The sequence below is a fragment of the Narcine bancroftii genome, chromosome 5 (assembly GCF_036971445.1).
Source record: "Narcine bancroftii isolate sNarBan1 chromosome 5, sNarBan1.hap1, whole genome shotgun sequence".
Classification (NCBI taxonomy): Eukaryota; Metazoa; Chordata; class Chondrichthyes; order Torpediniformes; family Narcinidae; genus Narcine; species Narcine bancroftii.
In genome coordinates this window covers 17,397,577-17,417,687 of record NC_091473.1, presented here as the reverse complement: position 1 = coordinate 17,417,687, position 20,111 = coordinate 17,397,577, and the positions used below count along the sequence as shown (strand labels likewise).

Here is a 20,111-nt window from a genome sequence, read left to right as displayed (position 1 = left end):
CCCCTCCAGATAAACCCCATCCTCTCCAGACCAACACCCACCCCCACATACCCCAACATCCACACCCTTCACACCCCAACACTTAACCTCTCCAGACACCAACATCAACCCCTCCCAGACCCCCACACCTATCTCATCAATATCCCAACATTTTCCCCCTCCGGACCCCAGAACTCACCCACTCTAGACTCCAACACCAACCCCCTCCAGTCCCCAACACCAAACACCTCCACATCTCAAGCATCACTCCCTCCAGACCACAATACCCACCTCCACTCCGTCAGCAAAGAGAATCCAGATACACCACCTCTGTGAGCATGAGAATCCAAACACAGCGTCAGCATAGGGAATCCAGACACACCACCTCCATCAGCATAAGGAATCCAGACACACATCAGTCAGCACGGAGAATCCAGACATACCTCCGTCTGCACGGGCAATCCAGACACATCTCCATCAGTACGGAGAATCCAGACACACCTCCGTCTGCACAGGCAATCCAGACACACCTCCATCAGCATGGGGAATCCAGACACGTCCATCAGCATGGGGAATCCAGACACACCTCCATCTGCATGGAGAATCCAGACACACTCCATCAGCATGGGAAATCCAGACACACCACCTCTGTCGGCATAGGGAATCCAGACACACCTCCGTCTGCACAGGGAATCCAGACACACCACCTCCATCAGCATAGGGATTTCAGATACACCTCGGTCTGCATGGGGATTTCAGACACACCTCCATCTGCATGGAGAATCCAGACACACCTCCATCAGCACAGGGAATCTAGACACACCTCCGTCTGCATGGGGAATCCAGACACACCACCTCCATCTGCATGGAGAATCCAGACACACTCCATCAGCACGGGAAATCCAGACACACCACCTCTGTCAGCATAGGGAATCCAGACACCTCTGTCTGCACGGGGAATTCAGACACATCTCCATCTGTACGGGGAATCCAGCCATACCTCCATTTGCACAGATAATCCAGACACACCTCTGTCAGCAAAGGGAATCCAGACACACCTCTGTCAGCAAAAGGAATCCAGATACACAATCTCTATCAGCATGGAGAATCCAGACACACCTCCATCTCCATGGAAAATTCAGACACACCACCTCCATCTTTACAGATGATCTCCCAACATGACGGAACAAAATACTCCAAGTCTAACCAGAGTTTTGTGGAGCTGCAATATTATGTCATTGCTCTTGCTATCAATTCCCCGACTAATGAAGGACTCATCATCCTCCTCCTTAACCTCTCAATCAACTTGAGGGATCAATGAACCTGGATCCTTCTGTTCCTCCGCACTAAGAATCCTGCCATTAACCATGTACTCCACCTTCAAGATGGACCTTTTAAAATACATCACTTCCCAATTATCCAGATTGAACTCCATCTGCCACTTCTCCACCCTACTCTGCATTGTGTTTATATCCTGTTGTAACCTAACACACACTACTACACTATCCACAGCATCTCCAACCTTTGTATCATTTGTAGCTTACTGACCCATCCATCCACTTCTTCATCCAAATGACATAAAAATTACAAAGAGAAGGTGTTCCAGAACAAATCCCTGCAGAACGTCAGTCGTCACTGACCTCCAACCAGAATACCTTCCATCTGCTTTTACCCTCTGCTTTCTCCAGGGAAGCCAATACTGAATCCAAGCAGCCAAGATTCCATGGTTCCCATGCCTCACGATTTTCTGAATGAGGCAACCATAAAGGATTTTGTTAAACGCCTTACCAAAATCCATTTACACCACATCCACTACCCTTCCTTCACTAGTTTCCTTTGTCACCTCTTCGAAAAATCTAATCAGGCTCAGAGTCATGACCTGCCCCTCACAAATCCAAGCTGATGATCCCTTAGAAGTCTATACTTTTCCATATGCTCATAAATCCTGTCGCTAAGAATCCTTTCCAATAGTTTTGCCACCACTGATGTAAGACTCACTGGTCTCTAATTCCCAGGATTCTCCCTCTTACCTTTCTTAAACAAGGTGATTACATTTGCCATTATCCAATCCTTCAGTACCTCCCCTGTGGCCAGGGAGGATGCAAAGATCATTGCCAACACCTCAGCAATCTCATCCCTTGCTTCCCATCTGGTTCTGGGGATTAACCTGTCCAAATATTTATAAGAAGAACCAGCACTTCCTCTTTCTTAACCTCAACAAGCTCCAGAACATCAGTGTGCTCTACACTTTTCTCACATTGACCAAGGTCCCTCTCTCTGGTAAATAGTGAAGCAAAGTATTCATTTATTTTAATTTAGAGATACAGCACATTAACAGGCCCTTCCAGCCCATGAGCTCATGTTGTCCATATACACCCATGTGACAAATTAATCAACTAAACATTTACATCGTTGGAATGTGGAGGAAACCATATCAACCTGAGGAAACCCACTGGGATATGGGAAGACTATACAAACTCCTGACAAACACTGGTGGAATCTAACACTCATCACTGGTGCTGTAATAGCTCTACCTGAGCTCCAAGGAAATAAAACTCTAGCCTGCTCAAGCTCCCCCAATATTTCAGGGCCCCAGAGTCCTGGCAACATCCTTGTAAAATGCCCACATTAGTTGTGTATTTTTGTACCTTTTGCTCATCCAAGTAGCTCTCTGAATTTGTCGAATGTATTGTACTCCACCACCTCCTCTTTCAGCGAGTTCCAAATGTCAACCATTCTCCAGATTAATACAGTACTTCTTCAATTCCCTTTAAACCTCCTTCTTCTCAACTTACACCTTCCTTTGTGTTTGATGTACCAACCATCAACTTTCTATCCTAGCTCGGCTTCTTGTAATTTTATATGTCTGTATCAACCATGGAACCATAGAACACTGCAGCACTGGGACAGGCCCTTTAGCTCATTGAGCTAGACTATTATTCTTCCTGGTCCCATTGACCTGCACCCAGACCATTGCCCTCCATTCCCCTCCCATCCATGTACCAAATTTTTCCTAGATATCAAAATCAAGCCCACATTCACCACTTCAGCTGACAGCTCATTCCACGCTCTCACCACTCTCTGTGTGAAGACCCCCTTAATCTTTCCTTTAAAAATTTCTCCTTTCACACTTAGCCCATGTCCTCTAGGTCTTGTCTCACCTCACCTCAGTGGAAAAAGCCTGTTGCATTTATTCTCTCTATAACCTCGATCATTTTGTAAACCTCCATCAGATCTGTCCTCATTCTCCAGTGCTCCAGGGAATAAAGTCCTACCCTGTTTAACCTTTCCCTGTAACTTAGTTCCTCAAATCCCAACAACATCCTTGTAAATCTTCTCTGCACTCTTTCGATCTTATTGATATCTTTTTTGTAATTGGGTAACCAAAACTGAACACAATACACCAAATCATGTAACCTATCAGCCTCCTCCAATCCAAAGAAAACAGGTCCAACTTAAAAACCTATCAGGCTCATGAACTCCCTGTACGCCAACCATAAACTGCTCCCAGAATCCCAAAGATCTGTCTGCACCGTGGAAACCACATTCCCTTTGCTTTAACTGAAACTGTAAATATTTGTCATCGTTTTTCTCTCTTGTTCAATTGCTAATTCAATTGCTTGTTGGTGTAGTTTACATGTCTGCAGTGAGTAAAAAAATGTCAGTGCATCTGCACTGCACTGTATGACAATAAACCCGTATCTTGTGTTGATTCAGTTGTGATCCGACCTCAAGCATTGAACACAGATTTCGGCTGCAGCTGATGGGAATGAGGATGAGCTGATCCTGTGGGGGAGATGGACAGTCGGCGAGGGTTCACCCACCTGTCAGGTGTAGGCTGTAGAGAGGCACCTGGCGGAGTGTCTGGAGGAGCTGCTGCTTCACACGGCCACAGTCAGAGCCAGGGACCTAGACACCGGGGTGGGCAGGAAGGCAAAGTAAAGTCACCAGCTTGGACAAATCGGATGATTCATGCCAAAATCTGACACCCAGGGAGGTGTCTCCAGCAGAGGATCAACACACAGAGACCCCCACGCCCTCGCATACCACCAGGTTCCTGGTTACTGAGCACTGAGGCGGCAACACCATTCCCAGCTCAGATGACCTTTGCACAACATGCTGGCATATTCTGGAGACCAGTGTCTATACTGGGAGGGATGTTCCACAGACCAGGCAAGTGGCAGACTACCAGAAGCTTCTGAAATGAATCAGAACTCACACAGTGCCAGTCTCCTGTGTCATAATTCCTGGGTGCACCTGCCCCACCAGGTCTGCACCACCAGAGGGGAGGTGCCAGACTCCTGCGTCACAGTCTCTGGGTGCACCTGCCCTACCAGGATTACACCATCAGAGGGGAGGGGCCAGACTCCTGTGTCACAGTCCATGGGTGCCCCCTCTCCTATCAGGACTGACCCACCACGACCCCACCAGGACATACCCTCCAGAGGGGAGGTGCCAGACTCCTGAGCCACATTCCCTCGGGCCCCATCTGCCATCAGGACTGACCCACCAGCACTGCCCCACCAGGACTATCCCAGCAGGACTATCCCAGCAGGATAGTCATAATCGCTGGCTTCCCCCTCTCTCACCAGGAGAGACCTATCAGAGGGGAGGTGGTGGGATTAAGACAGGAAAAATAAGCTCAGGAACTTGCACTAGTGACTCCCAATGAGATGTCCTATTGGCAGATTAAACCTTGTTCTGACAACCCCTTACTGATCCATCACACTGCAATGGACACCGAAAGTAGGAAGTTACTGCACTGACATTAACCCTTTGGAGTGGAGAGAACACAGGATGTTCAGCGAAGGTTAAAAAGCAGAACCTCAAGGGTAGCAACTTGTGAATAACTCCCGGTGCCACAAGCTAGTGAGGGTAAAGTAGTAAGGTATTTGAGGTGGTACTATACATGGAGTGGGTACAATACATGGGGTGGTTACTATACATGGGCTGGGTAGTGTACATGGGGTGGGTATTGTACATGGAGTGGGTATTGTACATGGAGTGGGTACTATACATTTGGTGGTATTATACATAGAGTGAGTACAATACATGGGGCAGGCTCTGTACATGGGATGTTAATCTGTCTGATTAGACCATAGCCAATAGCCATTGGGAGATCGAGGCACAGAGGGTAAAAGCAACTCAGTTATTGTAGTGGGAGACTATATACAGGAAATGAACTTAAGGCATGGATCACAAAATGCCAAGTTGGGTGGAGAAGTGGCAGACAGAGTTCAATCTAAAAAAAAGTATGAGGTGATGCAGTTTGGAAGGTCAAATCTAAAGACGGAGTACATGGTTAAAGGCAGAATTCATACTAGTGTGGAGGAACGGGGGTATCTTGCGGTTCAGGTCCATTGATCCCTCAAGGTGGCTTCGCAGTTGATAGGGTGGTGTAGTTGGTCATTATTAGTCAGGGGATTGAGTTCAAGAGCTGAGAGGTAATATTGCAGCTCTATAAAATTCTAGTTAGACCACACTTGGAGAATAGTGTTCAGTTCTGGTCACTTCATTACAGAAAGGATGCAGAGATTTACCAGGATGTTACCTGGATTGGAGAATATGTCTTATAAAGCAAGGTTGACAGGCTTTTCTCTTTGGAACAATGAAGGATGTTAGTGAAAAAAGAAAGTCTGCAGATACTGTGATTGTAGAAAATACACAAAAGTGCTGGAGAATATCAGCAGGTCTCACAACATCCAAAGAAGGCAAAGATACTGTATATAACCAATGTTTCAGGCCTTAACCCTTTGACAAAGTATAAGCAAATAGCAGGCAGGTGTCTGAACTAAATGTTGGGCTGAGTTGGGAAGAAGGGGCAGGGGGAGGAGCACAGGCCAACAGTCAAGTGGCCATAGATGGACATGGACAGGAGGGTAGGAGAGAAAAGGTGTGAAAGGAAATGGGGTGGGAAGCTGGATGAAAGAAGACAGGGGGTAGGGAGAGGAGCCTAACAGAAACTGGAGGTCAATGTTTGAGGGACCATGATGTGACTTCGTCGAGGCACAGTATATTAGATTATGAGGGACGCAGTCAGAGTGCACAGCCAGTGCCTTTTTCCTGGGATGAGAAAAAAAAAATAGAAAATAGCAGAGGACATCAGTTTAAGATGAGTGAGGAAAGTTTAGGGGAGATGTCAGAGACCTAACACTCTAATAGCATCGTGAAGAAAGCACATCAACACCTCTACTTCCTCAGGAGTTTGTAGAGGTTTGGTATGACATCAAAAACCATGGCAAATTTCTACAGAGGTATGGTGGAAAGTGTGGGACTGGCTGCATCATGGTCTGGTATGGGGACAGTGTAAGTGTAAAGCCCTCCAAAAGGTAGTGGACACAGCTCAAGAAATTACAGGCAAATCCTTCCCCACTATCAATAGCATCTAAAGGGAACATTGACGTCAGAGACCAGAGACCAGCAACAATCATCAAGGATCCAGCCAGCACACACTCTGTTCTCTCTGCTACCATCAGGAAACAGGTCTAAGTGGCACAAGACTCACACCACCAGGTTCAGGAACAGCTGCTACCTCGCCACCATCAGATTCCTCAACGACAAACTCAATCAGGGACTCATTTAAGGGCTCCTACTTGTGCACTTTATTGATTTTTTAAAAAATTCTCTTTGTATTGAACAGTCAGTTTGTTTACATTTCATTATCTATTTACAGTTCTTTATTTGTTTACAGGTGTACATTGTGTATAGTTTTTTTTGCATTACGAATAAGTGGTAATTTTGCCTCACCCGCGGGAAAAAGTATTTCAGGGCTCTATGTGATGTCACGTATGTTCTCTGACAATAAATCTGCAATATGAAGAAGTAAGGATTTTATCAAGAGTGGTGGCTGCTTGGAATGCATTATTGGAGGAGGTGGTGGAGGCTGTTGCAATGGGGACATTCAACAGACTTAGATTGGCATATGGATGTAAGAAAAATAAAGGGTAATGGGAGTGAGGAAGGAAAGGGTTAGATTGTTGTGGAGGTTCACATAGGTTGGCACAAATTGTGGGCCAAAGGGCCTATACTCTGCCCTAATGTTCTATGCTCTAACATTTATTATTATTTTGATGAAGGGCCCCGACCTGAAAAGTTACTTGACCATTTCTCCCCATGGATGCTGCCTGAGCCTCTCATTGTTAGCCCGTGCCTAACTTAGCCAGTCTTTGATCAGTATTGTCTGTTTGGAAAGACCTGAGATGGTGCAGGATTTGGGAGGGGAGGGTTGAGGTGATGGGTTTACCAAACCCTGGTGGTTGATAAACCTCTAAGAACATTCCCCATTGTTTAGAATTTGCGAGAAGTACACACAAAACAATTTGGAGAAAGTTACCTCAGATTCAAGCAGAACAGTGGAGAATCCTGACGAGTCCCGGCAACACTGATCCAGGAAGGCGATATTGCGGTCAAACTCCTCAATGTATCTGAAGTACGTGGTCAGCTTAGCTCCAGTCATGGATATTGCGTGACCCAAACTTGGGCCTATCCGATCCCTGCAAGCAAAGTAGATGAGGTCATTAGGGAGGTCAATTCCATTCTCATGTCTCAGCTGACACTCGTGCTGAATCACGACCTCAATCTCTGCCTCAATCCTCTGCTTGACTGTACCCTCGATTTCTGCCTCAATCCTCTGCTTGCTTGTACCCGCAATCTCTGCCTCAATCCTCTGCTTGCTTGTACCCTTGATCTCTGCCTCAATCCTCTGTTTGCCTGTATCCTTGATGAATTTGATATCCAGTACCTCCTGTCTCTGGAAACTGCTGGAGGAACTGGCAGCATCTCTAAAGGGGATGGAGGGGTGACATTCTGGTTGAAACCCTGCTTCATGACTGAGGATGCAGAGGAAGATGGGGAGGGGGTTCAGTTGGTGATGTGAGAGGGCGAAGGATGACTGACAGATGGAGTTGAGGAGAGTGGGGTGGAGTCATTGAGGGAAGAGATGGATGGAACCTTGGAATAGAAGGATGGTGGCTCACAGGACAGTGAGGGAGGGGAACTTTGGGAGGGGTGTATGGGCAGGCAGAGGAGGAAATGAGTTGCAAAGAGTTGGGGAGGGGATTGGGTAGGTCAAGGAGGGGTTGTCAAACCACACAACCACCACCCACCTATTTCAATCACCTTCTCCATTCCCACACTGACGAGAAAGTCAAATGCAAATCTGAAGACTACTGTTCTGCCTGGGTCATCTGCAACCCACGGTATGAACATACCCACTTAAAATGCCCATTACTCCCTCTCACCCCTTATCTCTTCTCTCCCTCTCTTTCTCCCCTCTTCCCTTCACTCTCCTTCACCTTTCTCTCTCCCCCTCTCCCCTTTTTTCTCCATCCCTCCCTCCCACGTTTCTCCCTACCTGTCCTCACAAATTTCTTTACAAACCCTCATCCCTTTTCCCTCCATCACCTTCACCTGCTCACCACTCCATCTCACACCATACTCTCCAGCCCACCGACCCTCCACCTACATCCTCCCCTTAGCAACTTCCAGTGATCTCCATCACCTTCCCCAGACCATGGCCCCATCTGCTCCTCTCACATTTTCCTTTGACTGCTTCTACCTGCACTGGCCTCTCTCTTTAACAATGACCATCTTCTCTCTTCTTTCTCAGTCCTGAACCAGGGCTTCACAATCCATTTCCCTCCACAGATGCTGGCAGATTCATTAAGTCCCCCCCCACCCCCCCCCCCCCCCCACCCAGGCACAGATTCCAGCATCTACAGTCTCTCCTGTCTCCAACCTGCTACCTCCTTAGTCAATCAGAGTATTGTATTGAAGTAGGAAATTCATGTTGTAGTTGTATAAGGCATTAGTGAGGCCCCATATGGAGGACTGTGCTCAGTTTTGGTCACCATGCCACAGGAAAGATGCTGTCAAGCCTGAAAGGGTGCAGGGAAGATTTACAAGGATGTTACCAGGACTCAAGAGTCTGAGCTACAGAGAGAGAGTCTAGGGCTTGATTCTTTGGAGCTCATAAGGATCTCATAGAGGTGAACAAAATCATGAGAAACAGATGAGGAGGGGTATAGGAAACCAAAGGATTAAGGTGAGGGGGGTGAGAGATTTAACAGAAATCTAAGGGACAACATTCTTTACACAGAGGGTGGTTGGTGTGTGGAATGGGCTGCTTCTGGAAATGGTACGAGAACATAGAGCATAACAGCACAATATGTGCCTTTGGCCCACAATGTTGTGCTGACCTGAAGACCTACTCTACCACAATCTATTTTTTATTCCCTCACACCCACAACATGAATGTCCCTATTGTACTATCCTCCACCACCACACCCAGCAATCTCATTCCCTTGCTGACATGTCTGTCTATGGTCTCATGCACTAAGACTACCTGCAAATTGGAGGAACAACACCTCATCTTCCTACTGGGTCCCCTCCAATCGGATGGCATTAGTATCAATTTCTCTGGCTTTTGTTAAAACACCATCCCCCACCTCTTCTTCCACCCCACCCCACCATCACCTTCCCCCTGCTCTCTCTCCCTTTTCCCGGTCTCCTTTTGCATAAACATGATCAATTCTTACATCGCCCCTGATCATATCCTATTACCTTTTGTTGGCCTGGATTCCACATTATCTGAATTCTGAGACTTTGAGATTTCCTACTCCTGGCTCATTCCGCTTATTCCCAAAACATCAGCAATATATCTTTGCCTCTTTGAATGGTGTAAAGACCGGCTGAGTTTCTCCAGCAGTTCTGTTTTTACTACAATTACAGCATCTGCAGACTTTAATGTTTCACTCAATGCATTCCAGGCACCCATCACTCTGTAAAACAACTCACCTCTGACATCCTCCCTAACCTTTCTCCACTTAAACAGATGTCCTGTTACTTGCTACTATCACCCCAGGAAACAGGCACTGGCTATCTACCATATCTATGCCTCTCATAATCTTTCCTGCCTTTATTAGGTCACCTCTCCTTCTTCGTTGCTTCAAAAGGAAAAGCCCTAGTTCTGTCAAATTTTCTTCATATGACATGCTCTTCAAATCAGGAAGCATCCTGGTAAATCTCCTCGGCACCCTCTGAGCGGTTGGGTGGCAGCAGCACTGAGCGGTGGGGATGGCAGCGCTGAGCAGGGTGGAGTGGTGGCAGTGCTGAGCGGTGAGGATGGCAGCGCTGAGTGGTATGGGGTGGTGGCAGTGCTGAGCAGGGTGGGACAACGGCGCTGAGCAGGATGGTAGCAGTGGCGCTGAGTTGGGGGGTGGCAGTGGCTCTGAGCAGGATGGTAGCAGTGGCGCTGTGTGGGAGGGGTGGCAGTGGCTCTGAGCAGGATGGTAGCAGTGGTGCTGAGTGGGGGGTAAAAACAGCAGAGTTGAGGCGAGGTAGTGGCACCAGCGCAACATGGTGGCCACCGAGACCAGCTCTCACGAGAACACCTTGTCACCCTTTATTTTGCTCACTATTGCCACTCCGGCAAATGACAGCCTTCTAGAGACTGACACCAGAAAATTACTACACTGGCTTCTTCAATAACTTTGCAGCAGACTGAATAATAACAAGATTGAAGGTTCCGACTACCCCCATTTCCCTCAACGCCCCCTGACTGCCCCCTTTTCCCTCATCACCCCCTGACTGCCCTCTTGGATCTATCCGCCACCCACTTTGGGAATCACTGATCTAGATCCTAAGGAGACAATATTCCAAGTTTGATCCAACTATAGAGCTGCAACATCATCTAATGGCTCTTGAACCCAATCCCTTCACTAATGAAGGCCAGCACAACATAAGCCTTCTTAACCACCCTATTAACTTGTGCGAATATCATGAGGGATCCCTGGCCCAGAATCTCAAGATCTCTCTGTTCCTCCACTTGTTAAGAATCCTGCCGTTAACCATGTACTCTGCCTTCAAGTTCAACCTTCCAAAGTGCATCACTTCATACTTTCCAAATTGAGCTCCACCTACCACTTCTTGCCCAATTCTTCATCCTGTTTATATGTTGCTACCTATGACAACCTTCCACACTATCCACAACACCTCTAACCTTCTGCCAATTTACTGACCCACTCTTCCACTTCTTCATCCAAGACATTTATAAAACATCACAGAGCAGGGATCCCAGACAATTCACTGCAGAATGCCACTGGTCACAAACCTCCAAGCAGAATGCATTCTACCTACAAATACCCCTTGCTTTTTGCATGCAAGTCGATTCCAAATCTAAGCAGCAAAGTTTTCTTGGATCCCATGTCTTAACATTTTCTGAATGAGTCCACTATAGGGGACCTTGTCAAATCGCATTAGTATTGAAATATTTCAAAAAATATTGACCAGATACATGAATAGTATGGGTTTGGAGGGATATGGGCCAAAGGTAGGCAGATGGGATGAGTGTGGGTGGGATATTTTGGGCAAGTTGAGCTGAGTGTGACTCAGTCTTTAAGTTGTGCTGTGTGACTGCACAGGAGCAAATCACTCTGAGTAGTTTCCTTAGATCTGGAATCCTCTCCTCCCTATACTCCATCTGATAGAATAATGATATTCCTCCCCCCCCCCCCCCCCTGCTGCCTAGTCCAGTGAACACATGGTCAATCCAGACTCCTCCTTCAGCGGGCCAGCCGTGGAGGGACCAGTCACTCTTTACTGCACTGAGCATCCTTCCCAAGGGAAGGACACCACATCTGGGCACAGTCCTCCAGGAATGATCTCACCATCAGGACATCACTGCGCCTGGCCTCAAACCTCGGCCGCATGTTGCCCCTGGTGGAGCTCTCAGGGACTGCGGACATGGATGTCAGAAGATAATCACAAGCTAAAGAAAGAGATCTAGAAGGGGCTGAAAGAAGACCTTGGCAAGCAGGATTAAGGAAAACCCCAAAGCATTCTACAAGAGGATAAGTCATATGAGGATTGGGCCCATCAGGAGTGAAGGTGGAAATGTGTGTATGGAATCAGAGGAGGAAGAAGAGGTCCTTGATGAATACTTTGCTTCTGGCAGCACAGTCAACGTAGCAGTTAGTGCAACACTATTACAGCACCAGAAACCTGGGTTAAAATCCAGTGCTATTTGTATGAAGTGTGTACATTTTTCCATGACGTTTCCCCCAGGTGCTCCTGTTTCCTCCCACCCTTCAAAACTTACCAGATTGTAGGTTATTTGGTGAATTTGGGCGGGATGGTCTTGTAGGCTGCTAAAACCTGTTACCATGCTGTAAGTCTAAACTTAAACATTTAAAATTCAAGTGTTCAGCAGAGAAATGTACCTTGTCATTTGTGAGGATGACTGAAATGCTTGAACATATTGACATTAAGAAAGAGGATGTGGGGGGCGTGGCAAGATGGCGTAGGGAACAGACGTGCCTTCCAGACCTCTCCTGACTCTGATTTATTGTTTTGTCTTTAAGTGCCCATTAAAGTTCTTTTAAAAGTTTATAAATAATAAGAGGTGTTGGATTAGTGCCTAATGGTTTATATGCAAAAAAAGAGGTAAAAGAAAACATCAACAGACTGTTAAAAAACTACATTTTCCGAAATTGTCTGAGCCTACTTGTTTACAAGAAGCCAGGACTCAGCGTAGAATGGATCCAGAGGAGGACATGCAGAGTTCGGCATTGAAGCTCCGTTTTAAGCCGGTGAGGCTCTTTGAAGGTCGCATTCAACAGCTTTCGGACCAAGGAGCTGGACGGTTGCCAGTATTTCACACAACGGCCACTGTGAGTGCTGTTACTCAGTCTTTGACAGTTGAATCAGCTGGGGCGCCATCAGCTGGAGAGTTAAAGAGCTGTCATTTGACTGGTACAGTGGTGGCGCTGCAAAATGCATCTTCAATTACAACGGTTTTTCCAGACATCGATTTAGTGAAGATGATTAAAGAGATTTGGCTTAAAGATAACTCTGATCTTCAGTCTCCTGGCATTGCTGGGGGACTTTGAGAGGGATTTTTATACGAAGTCAAACTGCTAGAAAAGATACTAAATTAAGGGAAGGGACAGAAGATCCCGTGGTCTCTAAGGAACAGCAAGACCCCATTATGCCTGAATCTACTTCTGTTGAAATGTCTGTTAAGGATCTTGAAGGTAAGATATATTCTGTATCGAGTCACTTAGCTAATTTTGTGAATCTGTTTATTTCCAAGATTAATGCGATGGCGGAAGTCATTAATGGAGCTTTTAAGCTTGAAACCATTGAAAGATTTGAAATGTGTGATCAAGGTTTAGTCGATGCACAGGATCAACTGCAAGATGTAAATAGAATAATTGAAACATTGCAGGTCCAAAATAAAAATTTAGCAAAAAAGGTTGATTATTTGGAGAATCAATCTAGAAGGAACAACGTGAAAATTGTTGGTTTGCCAGAAGGCATAGAAGGACCAGATCCAAGAAAATTTTTTACTGAATGGATTCCACGAGTGTTAGGACAGGATAAATTCCCTGAAGTTTTAATACTGGAACGTGCTTATAGAGTTTTAAGAAGAAAATCTTTTTCAGGACAGAATCCAAGATCTGTTTTGATCCGTTGTTTAAACTATTGTGACAGAGAGACAATTTTACGTACGGTTACTAGAAATGCCCAGCAAAATAGATCTCCTTTGATGGTTCAGAATAATCCTGTTTTCTTCTATCAAGATTTGAGTCAAGAAATTATGTTTCAACGATGCGAATTTAATTCTGTGAAAGAACGGTTGTGGAAAAAAAGACATAAGGCAACATTCAGGTATTCTGCGGTACTGAAGATTTTTTAGGATGGAAATTAGCCAAAGTTCTTTGACAATTCAAAAGAGGTTATGGACTTTGCTCAGTCTCTACTAATCATGCAGTTTCAGGAACGATGTAGTCCTTCAAGGACTCCAAAGAGAGTAGAGATGTAAGGTGGGATCCAGATTTTTAAAAGAAATGGAAGCAATGGTGACCAAAGTGGTAACGTTGATTTAAAAAAATAAATCTTTTATCTTTTTTTTGAGAAGAGTTTAAATAGTTTAAATAATGATGATAGTTTAATGAAATGGGAGTTGGGAGAGGGAACTGGGTGGGCACTAGTTTCCAGAAGTCATCAGCTACCTGTGAGTTATCTCACACCCAATATTTTGGGGGAGTTACCGCTTTGGGCGGTTTAAACAGGAGGAGGTCGTTGTGACCTCCGACCTGTTTTTTTTTCTTTTTTTAATTTTTGGGTTAAGAAGTGAAGGGTTTTTTTATTATTTTTTTTAAATAAATAATTTTTTTTTTACTCTTTTTGTTTTCTGATTGTAATTGAGAGGGAATTAGGAGGTTTTTTTTCTCTCCTTTTTTTTCTCTTTTTTTTGGGGGGGGAGGTTTTCTCTTTTTTCTTTCTTTTTTAAGAGGATGATGTCACAGAAGATAAGTCAAAAATTGAGGATGTTGAATTAGATGAAGAGGAAGATGAGGGGAAAGGTGATAAGAAGAAAAAGAAGAAAATTAAATACAAATACATTGAGAGAAGAGTTTAATAAAATTAAGTTAATTTCGATAGAGAATTTTGAAGATGTTATAAATGTAGAATATGGAGAATTTTTAAGAGTTTGAACTTTTTTTTCTTTTTTTTTTCTTTTTTTATATAAGGGGAGGGGAAGGGAATAAAAAGTTTATCTGATTGTTTTTCTAAGGGATGTTTTTGTTCTCTCGATGAATTATAAAGGAAACTTGGTATTAATGGAAATTCTGTATTTATGTATTATTAATTATGATTTTTTTGTATAACAGATATGTGGTTGATATATGACTTTAATATTTGAACTTAGTTTTAAAGTGGATTTCATTTGTTAAATACATGTATTATGTTTGATTTAAATATATGTTTAAGGGTATTATTTTAGTGTTGATATTTTTTTGTTGTTAGTAATTTTTTGTTGTTGTTAAGTTTTATCCTTTTTTTTGTAAGTGGGGTTTTTTCTATTTTATTTACAACATTGTTAATTAATTCTTCACTCTTTATTTTGGGGGGAGGGTTGGACTAATTTTAAATTAGATGATTAATGTTGTGTTATAATTATTGGGGGGGTTAATTTGTGTAGTTTAATGATGTAGTATTCTAATTTTTATTATCTCATTTTTTATTATTTCTTTAAATGTAATTTTTATTTTATTCATGTCATAAAATTTTAAATAAAGTTTAAAAAAAAAAGAAAGAGGATGTGTTGAAGCTTTTGAAAGGCACAACATTAGAGAAGTTACCAGGACCAGACGCGATTTACCCAAGGCAACTTCAGGAAGTGAGGGAAGAGATTGTTGAGCCACTGGCGATAATCGTCATTGGGGACAGAAGTCCCATAAGATTGGAAGATTCAAGAAAGGGGGTGGAGATAACCCAGGAAATTATAGACAAAGTCAGGAGTTAAACTATCTTATTTCAGTGGTGGACAAGCTGTGGGAGAAGATTCTGAGAGACAGGAGTCAGCATGGGTTCATCAGGGGAAGGTTCTATGTCATGAGGCTGACTGAATTATTTGAAGATGCAACATCACATTGATGAAAGTAGAGTGGTGGATGCTGTGTATATGGATTTCAGTAAGGCAGTTGATAAGGATCCTCACTCAGAAACTAAGGAGGAATGGACTCTAAGGAGGCCTTGCTTTGTGGCTTCAGAAAGGGGGTTGTAGATGGTCTATAAATCTGCATGGAGGTTGGTGACCAGTGGTGTTCTGGAATCCCCTCCTCCTTTATAAATGACCTGGATGAGGAAATGGAAGGGTGGAGTTTTGCAGATGATATGAAGGTTGGTGGTGTTGTGGACAGTCTGCAGGGTTTCCAGAAGGTTAGAGAGAGAGATTGATAGGATGCAGAGCTGTGCTGAGAAGTAGTAGATGGAGCATAAACCAGAAAAGTGTGAAATGGACCATTTCAGTAGGTCAAATTAAGGCTGAATTTATGTTAATGCGAGGGCTCTGAGCAATGTGGAGGAATTGAGAGATCTTGGGGTCCATACATAGGATAGCCAAAGCTTCTGTGCAAGTTGATCGTGTTGTTGAGATGACGTATGGCGTGTTGGCCTTCATATACTCCGGGATTGAACTCAAGGGCAGTGAGGTAATGTTGCAACCATATAAAACCTTAGTTAGACCCCCTTGGAATATTGTGTTCAATTCTGGTCACTTCATTACAAGAAGGATGGAGATGCAGAGGAGATTTACAAGGGTGCTGCCTGGATTGGAGAGCATGCCTTATGAGGATAGATTGAGTGAACCTGGTCTTTTCTCCTTGCAGCGACAGAGGATGAAAGGGTGACCTGATAGAAGTATATGAGGAGATGAGAGGCATTGATTGTGTGGGTGGCCAGGGGCATTTACCCCGGGTTGAAATAGCTAACACAAGGGGGCATGGTTATATGATGCTTGAAAGTAAGTACAAAAGATATGCAAGAGGTTTTTGTTCCCCCCTCACCCCCACACAGAAAGTGGTGGGTGCTTGAAATGCGCTGCTAACTACAGTGGTGTAGGGAGTACAGTAGGATCTTTTAAGAGACTATTAGACAAGAACATGGAACTAAAGAAAATGGAGGGTTATGCAGTTGGGAAATTCAAGGCAGTTAGTAGAATTGGTTATTGGATCAGCACAACACTGTAGGCCGAAGGGCCTCTGTGCTGTAGATTTCTACATTTTATATTCTATTTTCATTGAGTCAGTGAATCATGGGATCAGTGAATCACTGACCAACAGAGTCTAGGGTCACCTCTGCCAGTGTCTCAATGACAAGGGGTTTTACACCAGCTACATCCTGTTCTCCCACCTGCCACTGAGCTTTTCCCTTGACACACCACCATGGCCCCAGCAGAAGACCAACAGTGCTGTCGATTTGTAGGGAGATGCCCAGCAGTCCTGGCCCTGCCTGGAGCCGCTCTGCAGCCAGTGTGGACAGGAGGGTGGTGCAGGTACCATTCTTGGCTGCTCCGTTCCAGCTCCCTCAGAATTCCCTGGTGAAGGGAGTACAGCTCGGTGACCAGCTGCAGGATCCCCGCCACGCCTTCCCGGCCTCCGACTCTCCTTGCCACCACGTCTCTGAAGTTCTGTCCAAACAGAAGGATCCCAAATTGTAAAACTTAAGCACGGCCTGCAACCTCCCCTAACTGAGCAGCCCCGTCAAGCCTGACCCGTGACCTCCCACCTGATCCGTAGCTGTCAAATCACAAAACTCCACTCCAACCCTTGACCTACTGCCCATCCACATAGTGGGGTGAGGAAACTGGAATACTGAACCCTATGGCTGGTTCACAGGGTCAAGGGTCATTCATCTCAGCCACGGATAGGGTCAGAAGTCGAATAGTCCCAGCCACGGGCAGGGTCAGGAATCAAACGATCTCAGTTGCCAACAAAGTCAGGGGTTAAATGGTCTTTGCTGCTGACAGGTTCATTGGTCAAAGAGTCTCAGCTGCAGACAGGATCAGGGATTAAATGGTCTCAGCTACACAGAGTCACAGTCAAACAGTCTCAACAGTGGACAGGGTCATGGGTCAAACTATCTCTGCAACGAAAAGGGTAATGGGTCAAGCCATCTCTTCTGCGGACAGGGTCATGAAAGCCCAGTCCTGTCGCCATCATCTGAAGCCACACCCACAGCGGGGCACCACAGACACACTGCCTCCTGCACCACTCCCTCCCGGTACCAAGGACAAGGGCCACTCACCGACAGGAGCTCCTCCAGAAAATGCACAAACCTATGGCGAGGAGAGAAAGGAGAGAATGTCAAAGATTAGGTGGTCACATGTTCAACAGGCAAGGTAGCACAGGTCAGACAGACTACAGTCTTGGGACACAGGAAATTGCAGTCGAATATCGGCAGTACCTCTGACAACCACAATGCCAAATGGGTACACCCCAGTCCTGCAGCAGCAGAACAAAGCAACTCAATATGGTCACAGACTTCATTACTCCACAGGAAGGGACATGTAGCTCTCTCTGCAGTTACAGATGTGCACCCCTCTCTGTATTCAGACATGTATCCCTCTCTGTAGTTACAGACATGTACCCCTCTCTATAGTTACAGACGTGTACCCCTCTCTGTAGTTACAGACATGTACCCCTCTCTGTAGTTACAGACGTGTACCTCTCTCTGTAGTTACAGACATGTACCCCTCTCTGTAGTTACAGATGTGTACCCCTCTCTGTAGTCAGACATGTACCCCTCTCTGTAGTTACAGACGTGTACCTCTCTCTGTAGTTACAGACATGTACCCCTCTCTGTAGTTACAGATGTGTACCCCTCTCTGTAGTCAGACGTGTACCCCTCTCTGTAGTTACAGACGTGTACCTCTCTCTGTAGTTACAGACATGTACCCCTCTCTGCAGTTACAGACGTGTACCCCTCTCTGTAGTCAGACATGTATCCCTCTCTGTAGTTACAGATGTGTACCCCTCTCTGTAGTCAGACATGTACCCCTCTCTGTAGTTACAGACGTGTACCTCTCTCTGTAGTTACAGACATGTACCCCTCTCTGTAGTTACAGATGTGTACCCCTCTCTGTAGTCAGACGTGTACCCCTCTCTGTAGTTAGAAACATGTACTCTTTTAATCACAATCTCTCACACATCCACCCTCTCACACTCACTCACAGTATCTCTTTCACCCAAACATTAAAACAATCTCTCTGACACATTCCCTGTTTCTGACACACACACACACAGACGCACATGTGCACTCCATGTCTCTCACACATTTCCACACACACTCTCTGTAGTTAAGGAGATTACCCCACACTCTCCCTGTAGTTAAGGGGATTACCCTACTCTCTCTCTAGTTAAGGAGATGACCCTACACTCTCCCTGTAGTTAAGGAGATGACCCTACTCTCTCTCTGTAGTTAAGGAAATGATCCTGCATTAGTGCTGAATTAAGGTATTGTGGGTACTGTGGCATTTATTTTGAAGGGGTCCTAATTTATGCCGGTTGGCACATACACAGTCCTAAAGAATGCTGGCTGCCACATGCGCGGTGAGGGGGAAGTGTGATGGCAGTGTACCAAATGCCGACTGGTGCATGCACAATGAAAGGGAAATGTGACTGTGGCACCCACCCCCCTACCCCAGAGACAGTTTCTGACACAGACCCTGCATGTCTGTTTTGGTAAGTTTGAAATAGTCTTCATTATTCTTAATAAAATTATGCTAGCTTTATTTTATTTTCAGTGATTACCAGTGGCGATCCAGGGATCATACTGCCTATGACAAGCACTGAAATTGCACCTCCTCCCCTGTTAAAACTTATTTACACATTTTGTTAAAACAAAATGGCTGTCTTTGTTACCCATCATCCCCCAAGCACTTAGAACCGCTCTGTTTCCCTAGCGCTGGCAGAGTGGTTCCATCTGCATGGGGATTATGGGTAACGAAGATGGTAATTGATCCTGCATTGAGCCGTCGCTGTGAGCTGTGGGCCAGCCGCAAAGCGGCCCGACCAATGCCGGACAGGCACTCCAGTGAACACTGGCAACATTGCACCCCTGCAGCTGCATCAAGAGTTAGATGGAGGAGTGAGGAGTAATAGACAGCCAGGGCTAGGAGTGAGGCAGTCAAGCGAGGCAAGGACTGGCACCTCCTTTAAGGTGAGCGATTTTAGTCTATTATCACCTTTATTCAGGGTTATTAACTCAGATTATCAGTGTGGTATCTCATAGCTGCTGCACAAAGATGAAAATGAAAAGGTTTTTCAGAATTCATAGTACATAAATGTGGGGGGGGCCTTGAAAATCTGGGGTGGGTAGAATATGCTACACTCGCTATTATGTTAATCTGGCCCTGCACACCCCCCCTCCCCCACCGAGGAGATGGCCCTACACACTCTCTCTCTTTGCAGTGAAGGTGATGATCCTACTCTCTCTCTCTCTCTCTCTCTCTCTCTCTCTCTCTAGTTAAGGAGATGGTCCTGAACTCCAACAGTTAAGGAGATTACCTGACACTCACTCTCTCTGTAGTTGAGGAGATGACCCTGCATTCACTCTCTCTGTAGCTGAGGAGATAATCCTGCACTCACTGTCTCTGTAGTTGGTGACCCTATACTCTCTCCCTCTCTCTCTCTCTCTCTCTGTAGAAGTGACCTACACTCTCTCTCTCTCTCTGTAGAAGTGAGCTACACTCTCTCTCTCTCTCTCTCTCTCTCTCTCTGTAGTTGAAGTGAACTTACACTCTCTCTCTGTGAGGTTGGAGTGACCCTACACTCTCTCTCTCTGTA

General features: G+C 45.3%; 1 protein-coding gene across 1 annotated transcript in view; it reads right to left on the bottom strand.

Moving 5' to 3' along the window:
* Window positions 1-20,111, bottom strand: part of LOC138765278 (uncharacterized) — a 131,997-nt gene that overhangs the window by 69,176 nt on the left and 42,710 nt on the right. Inside the window, exons 6-9 of the mRNA XM_069942328.1 lie at window positions 17,572-17,602; window positions 16,824-16,954; window positions 7,313-7,472; window positions 3,804-3,888 (exon numbers count right to left, since the gene is read on the bottom strand). Of these exons, the coding sequence (XP_069798429.1) occupies window positions 3,804-3,888; window positions 7,313-7,472; window positions 16,824-16,954; window positions 17,572-17,602 (407 nt within the window). The remainder of the gene's footprint in view (window positions 1-3,803; window positions 3,889-7,312; window positions 7,473-16,823; window positions 16,955-17,571; window positions 17,603-20,111) is intronic.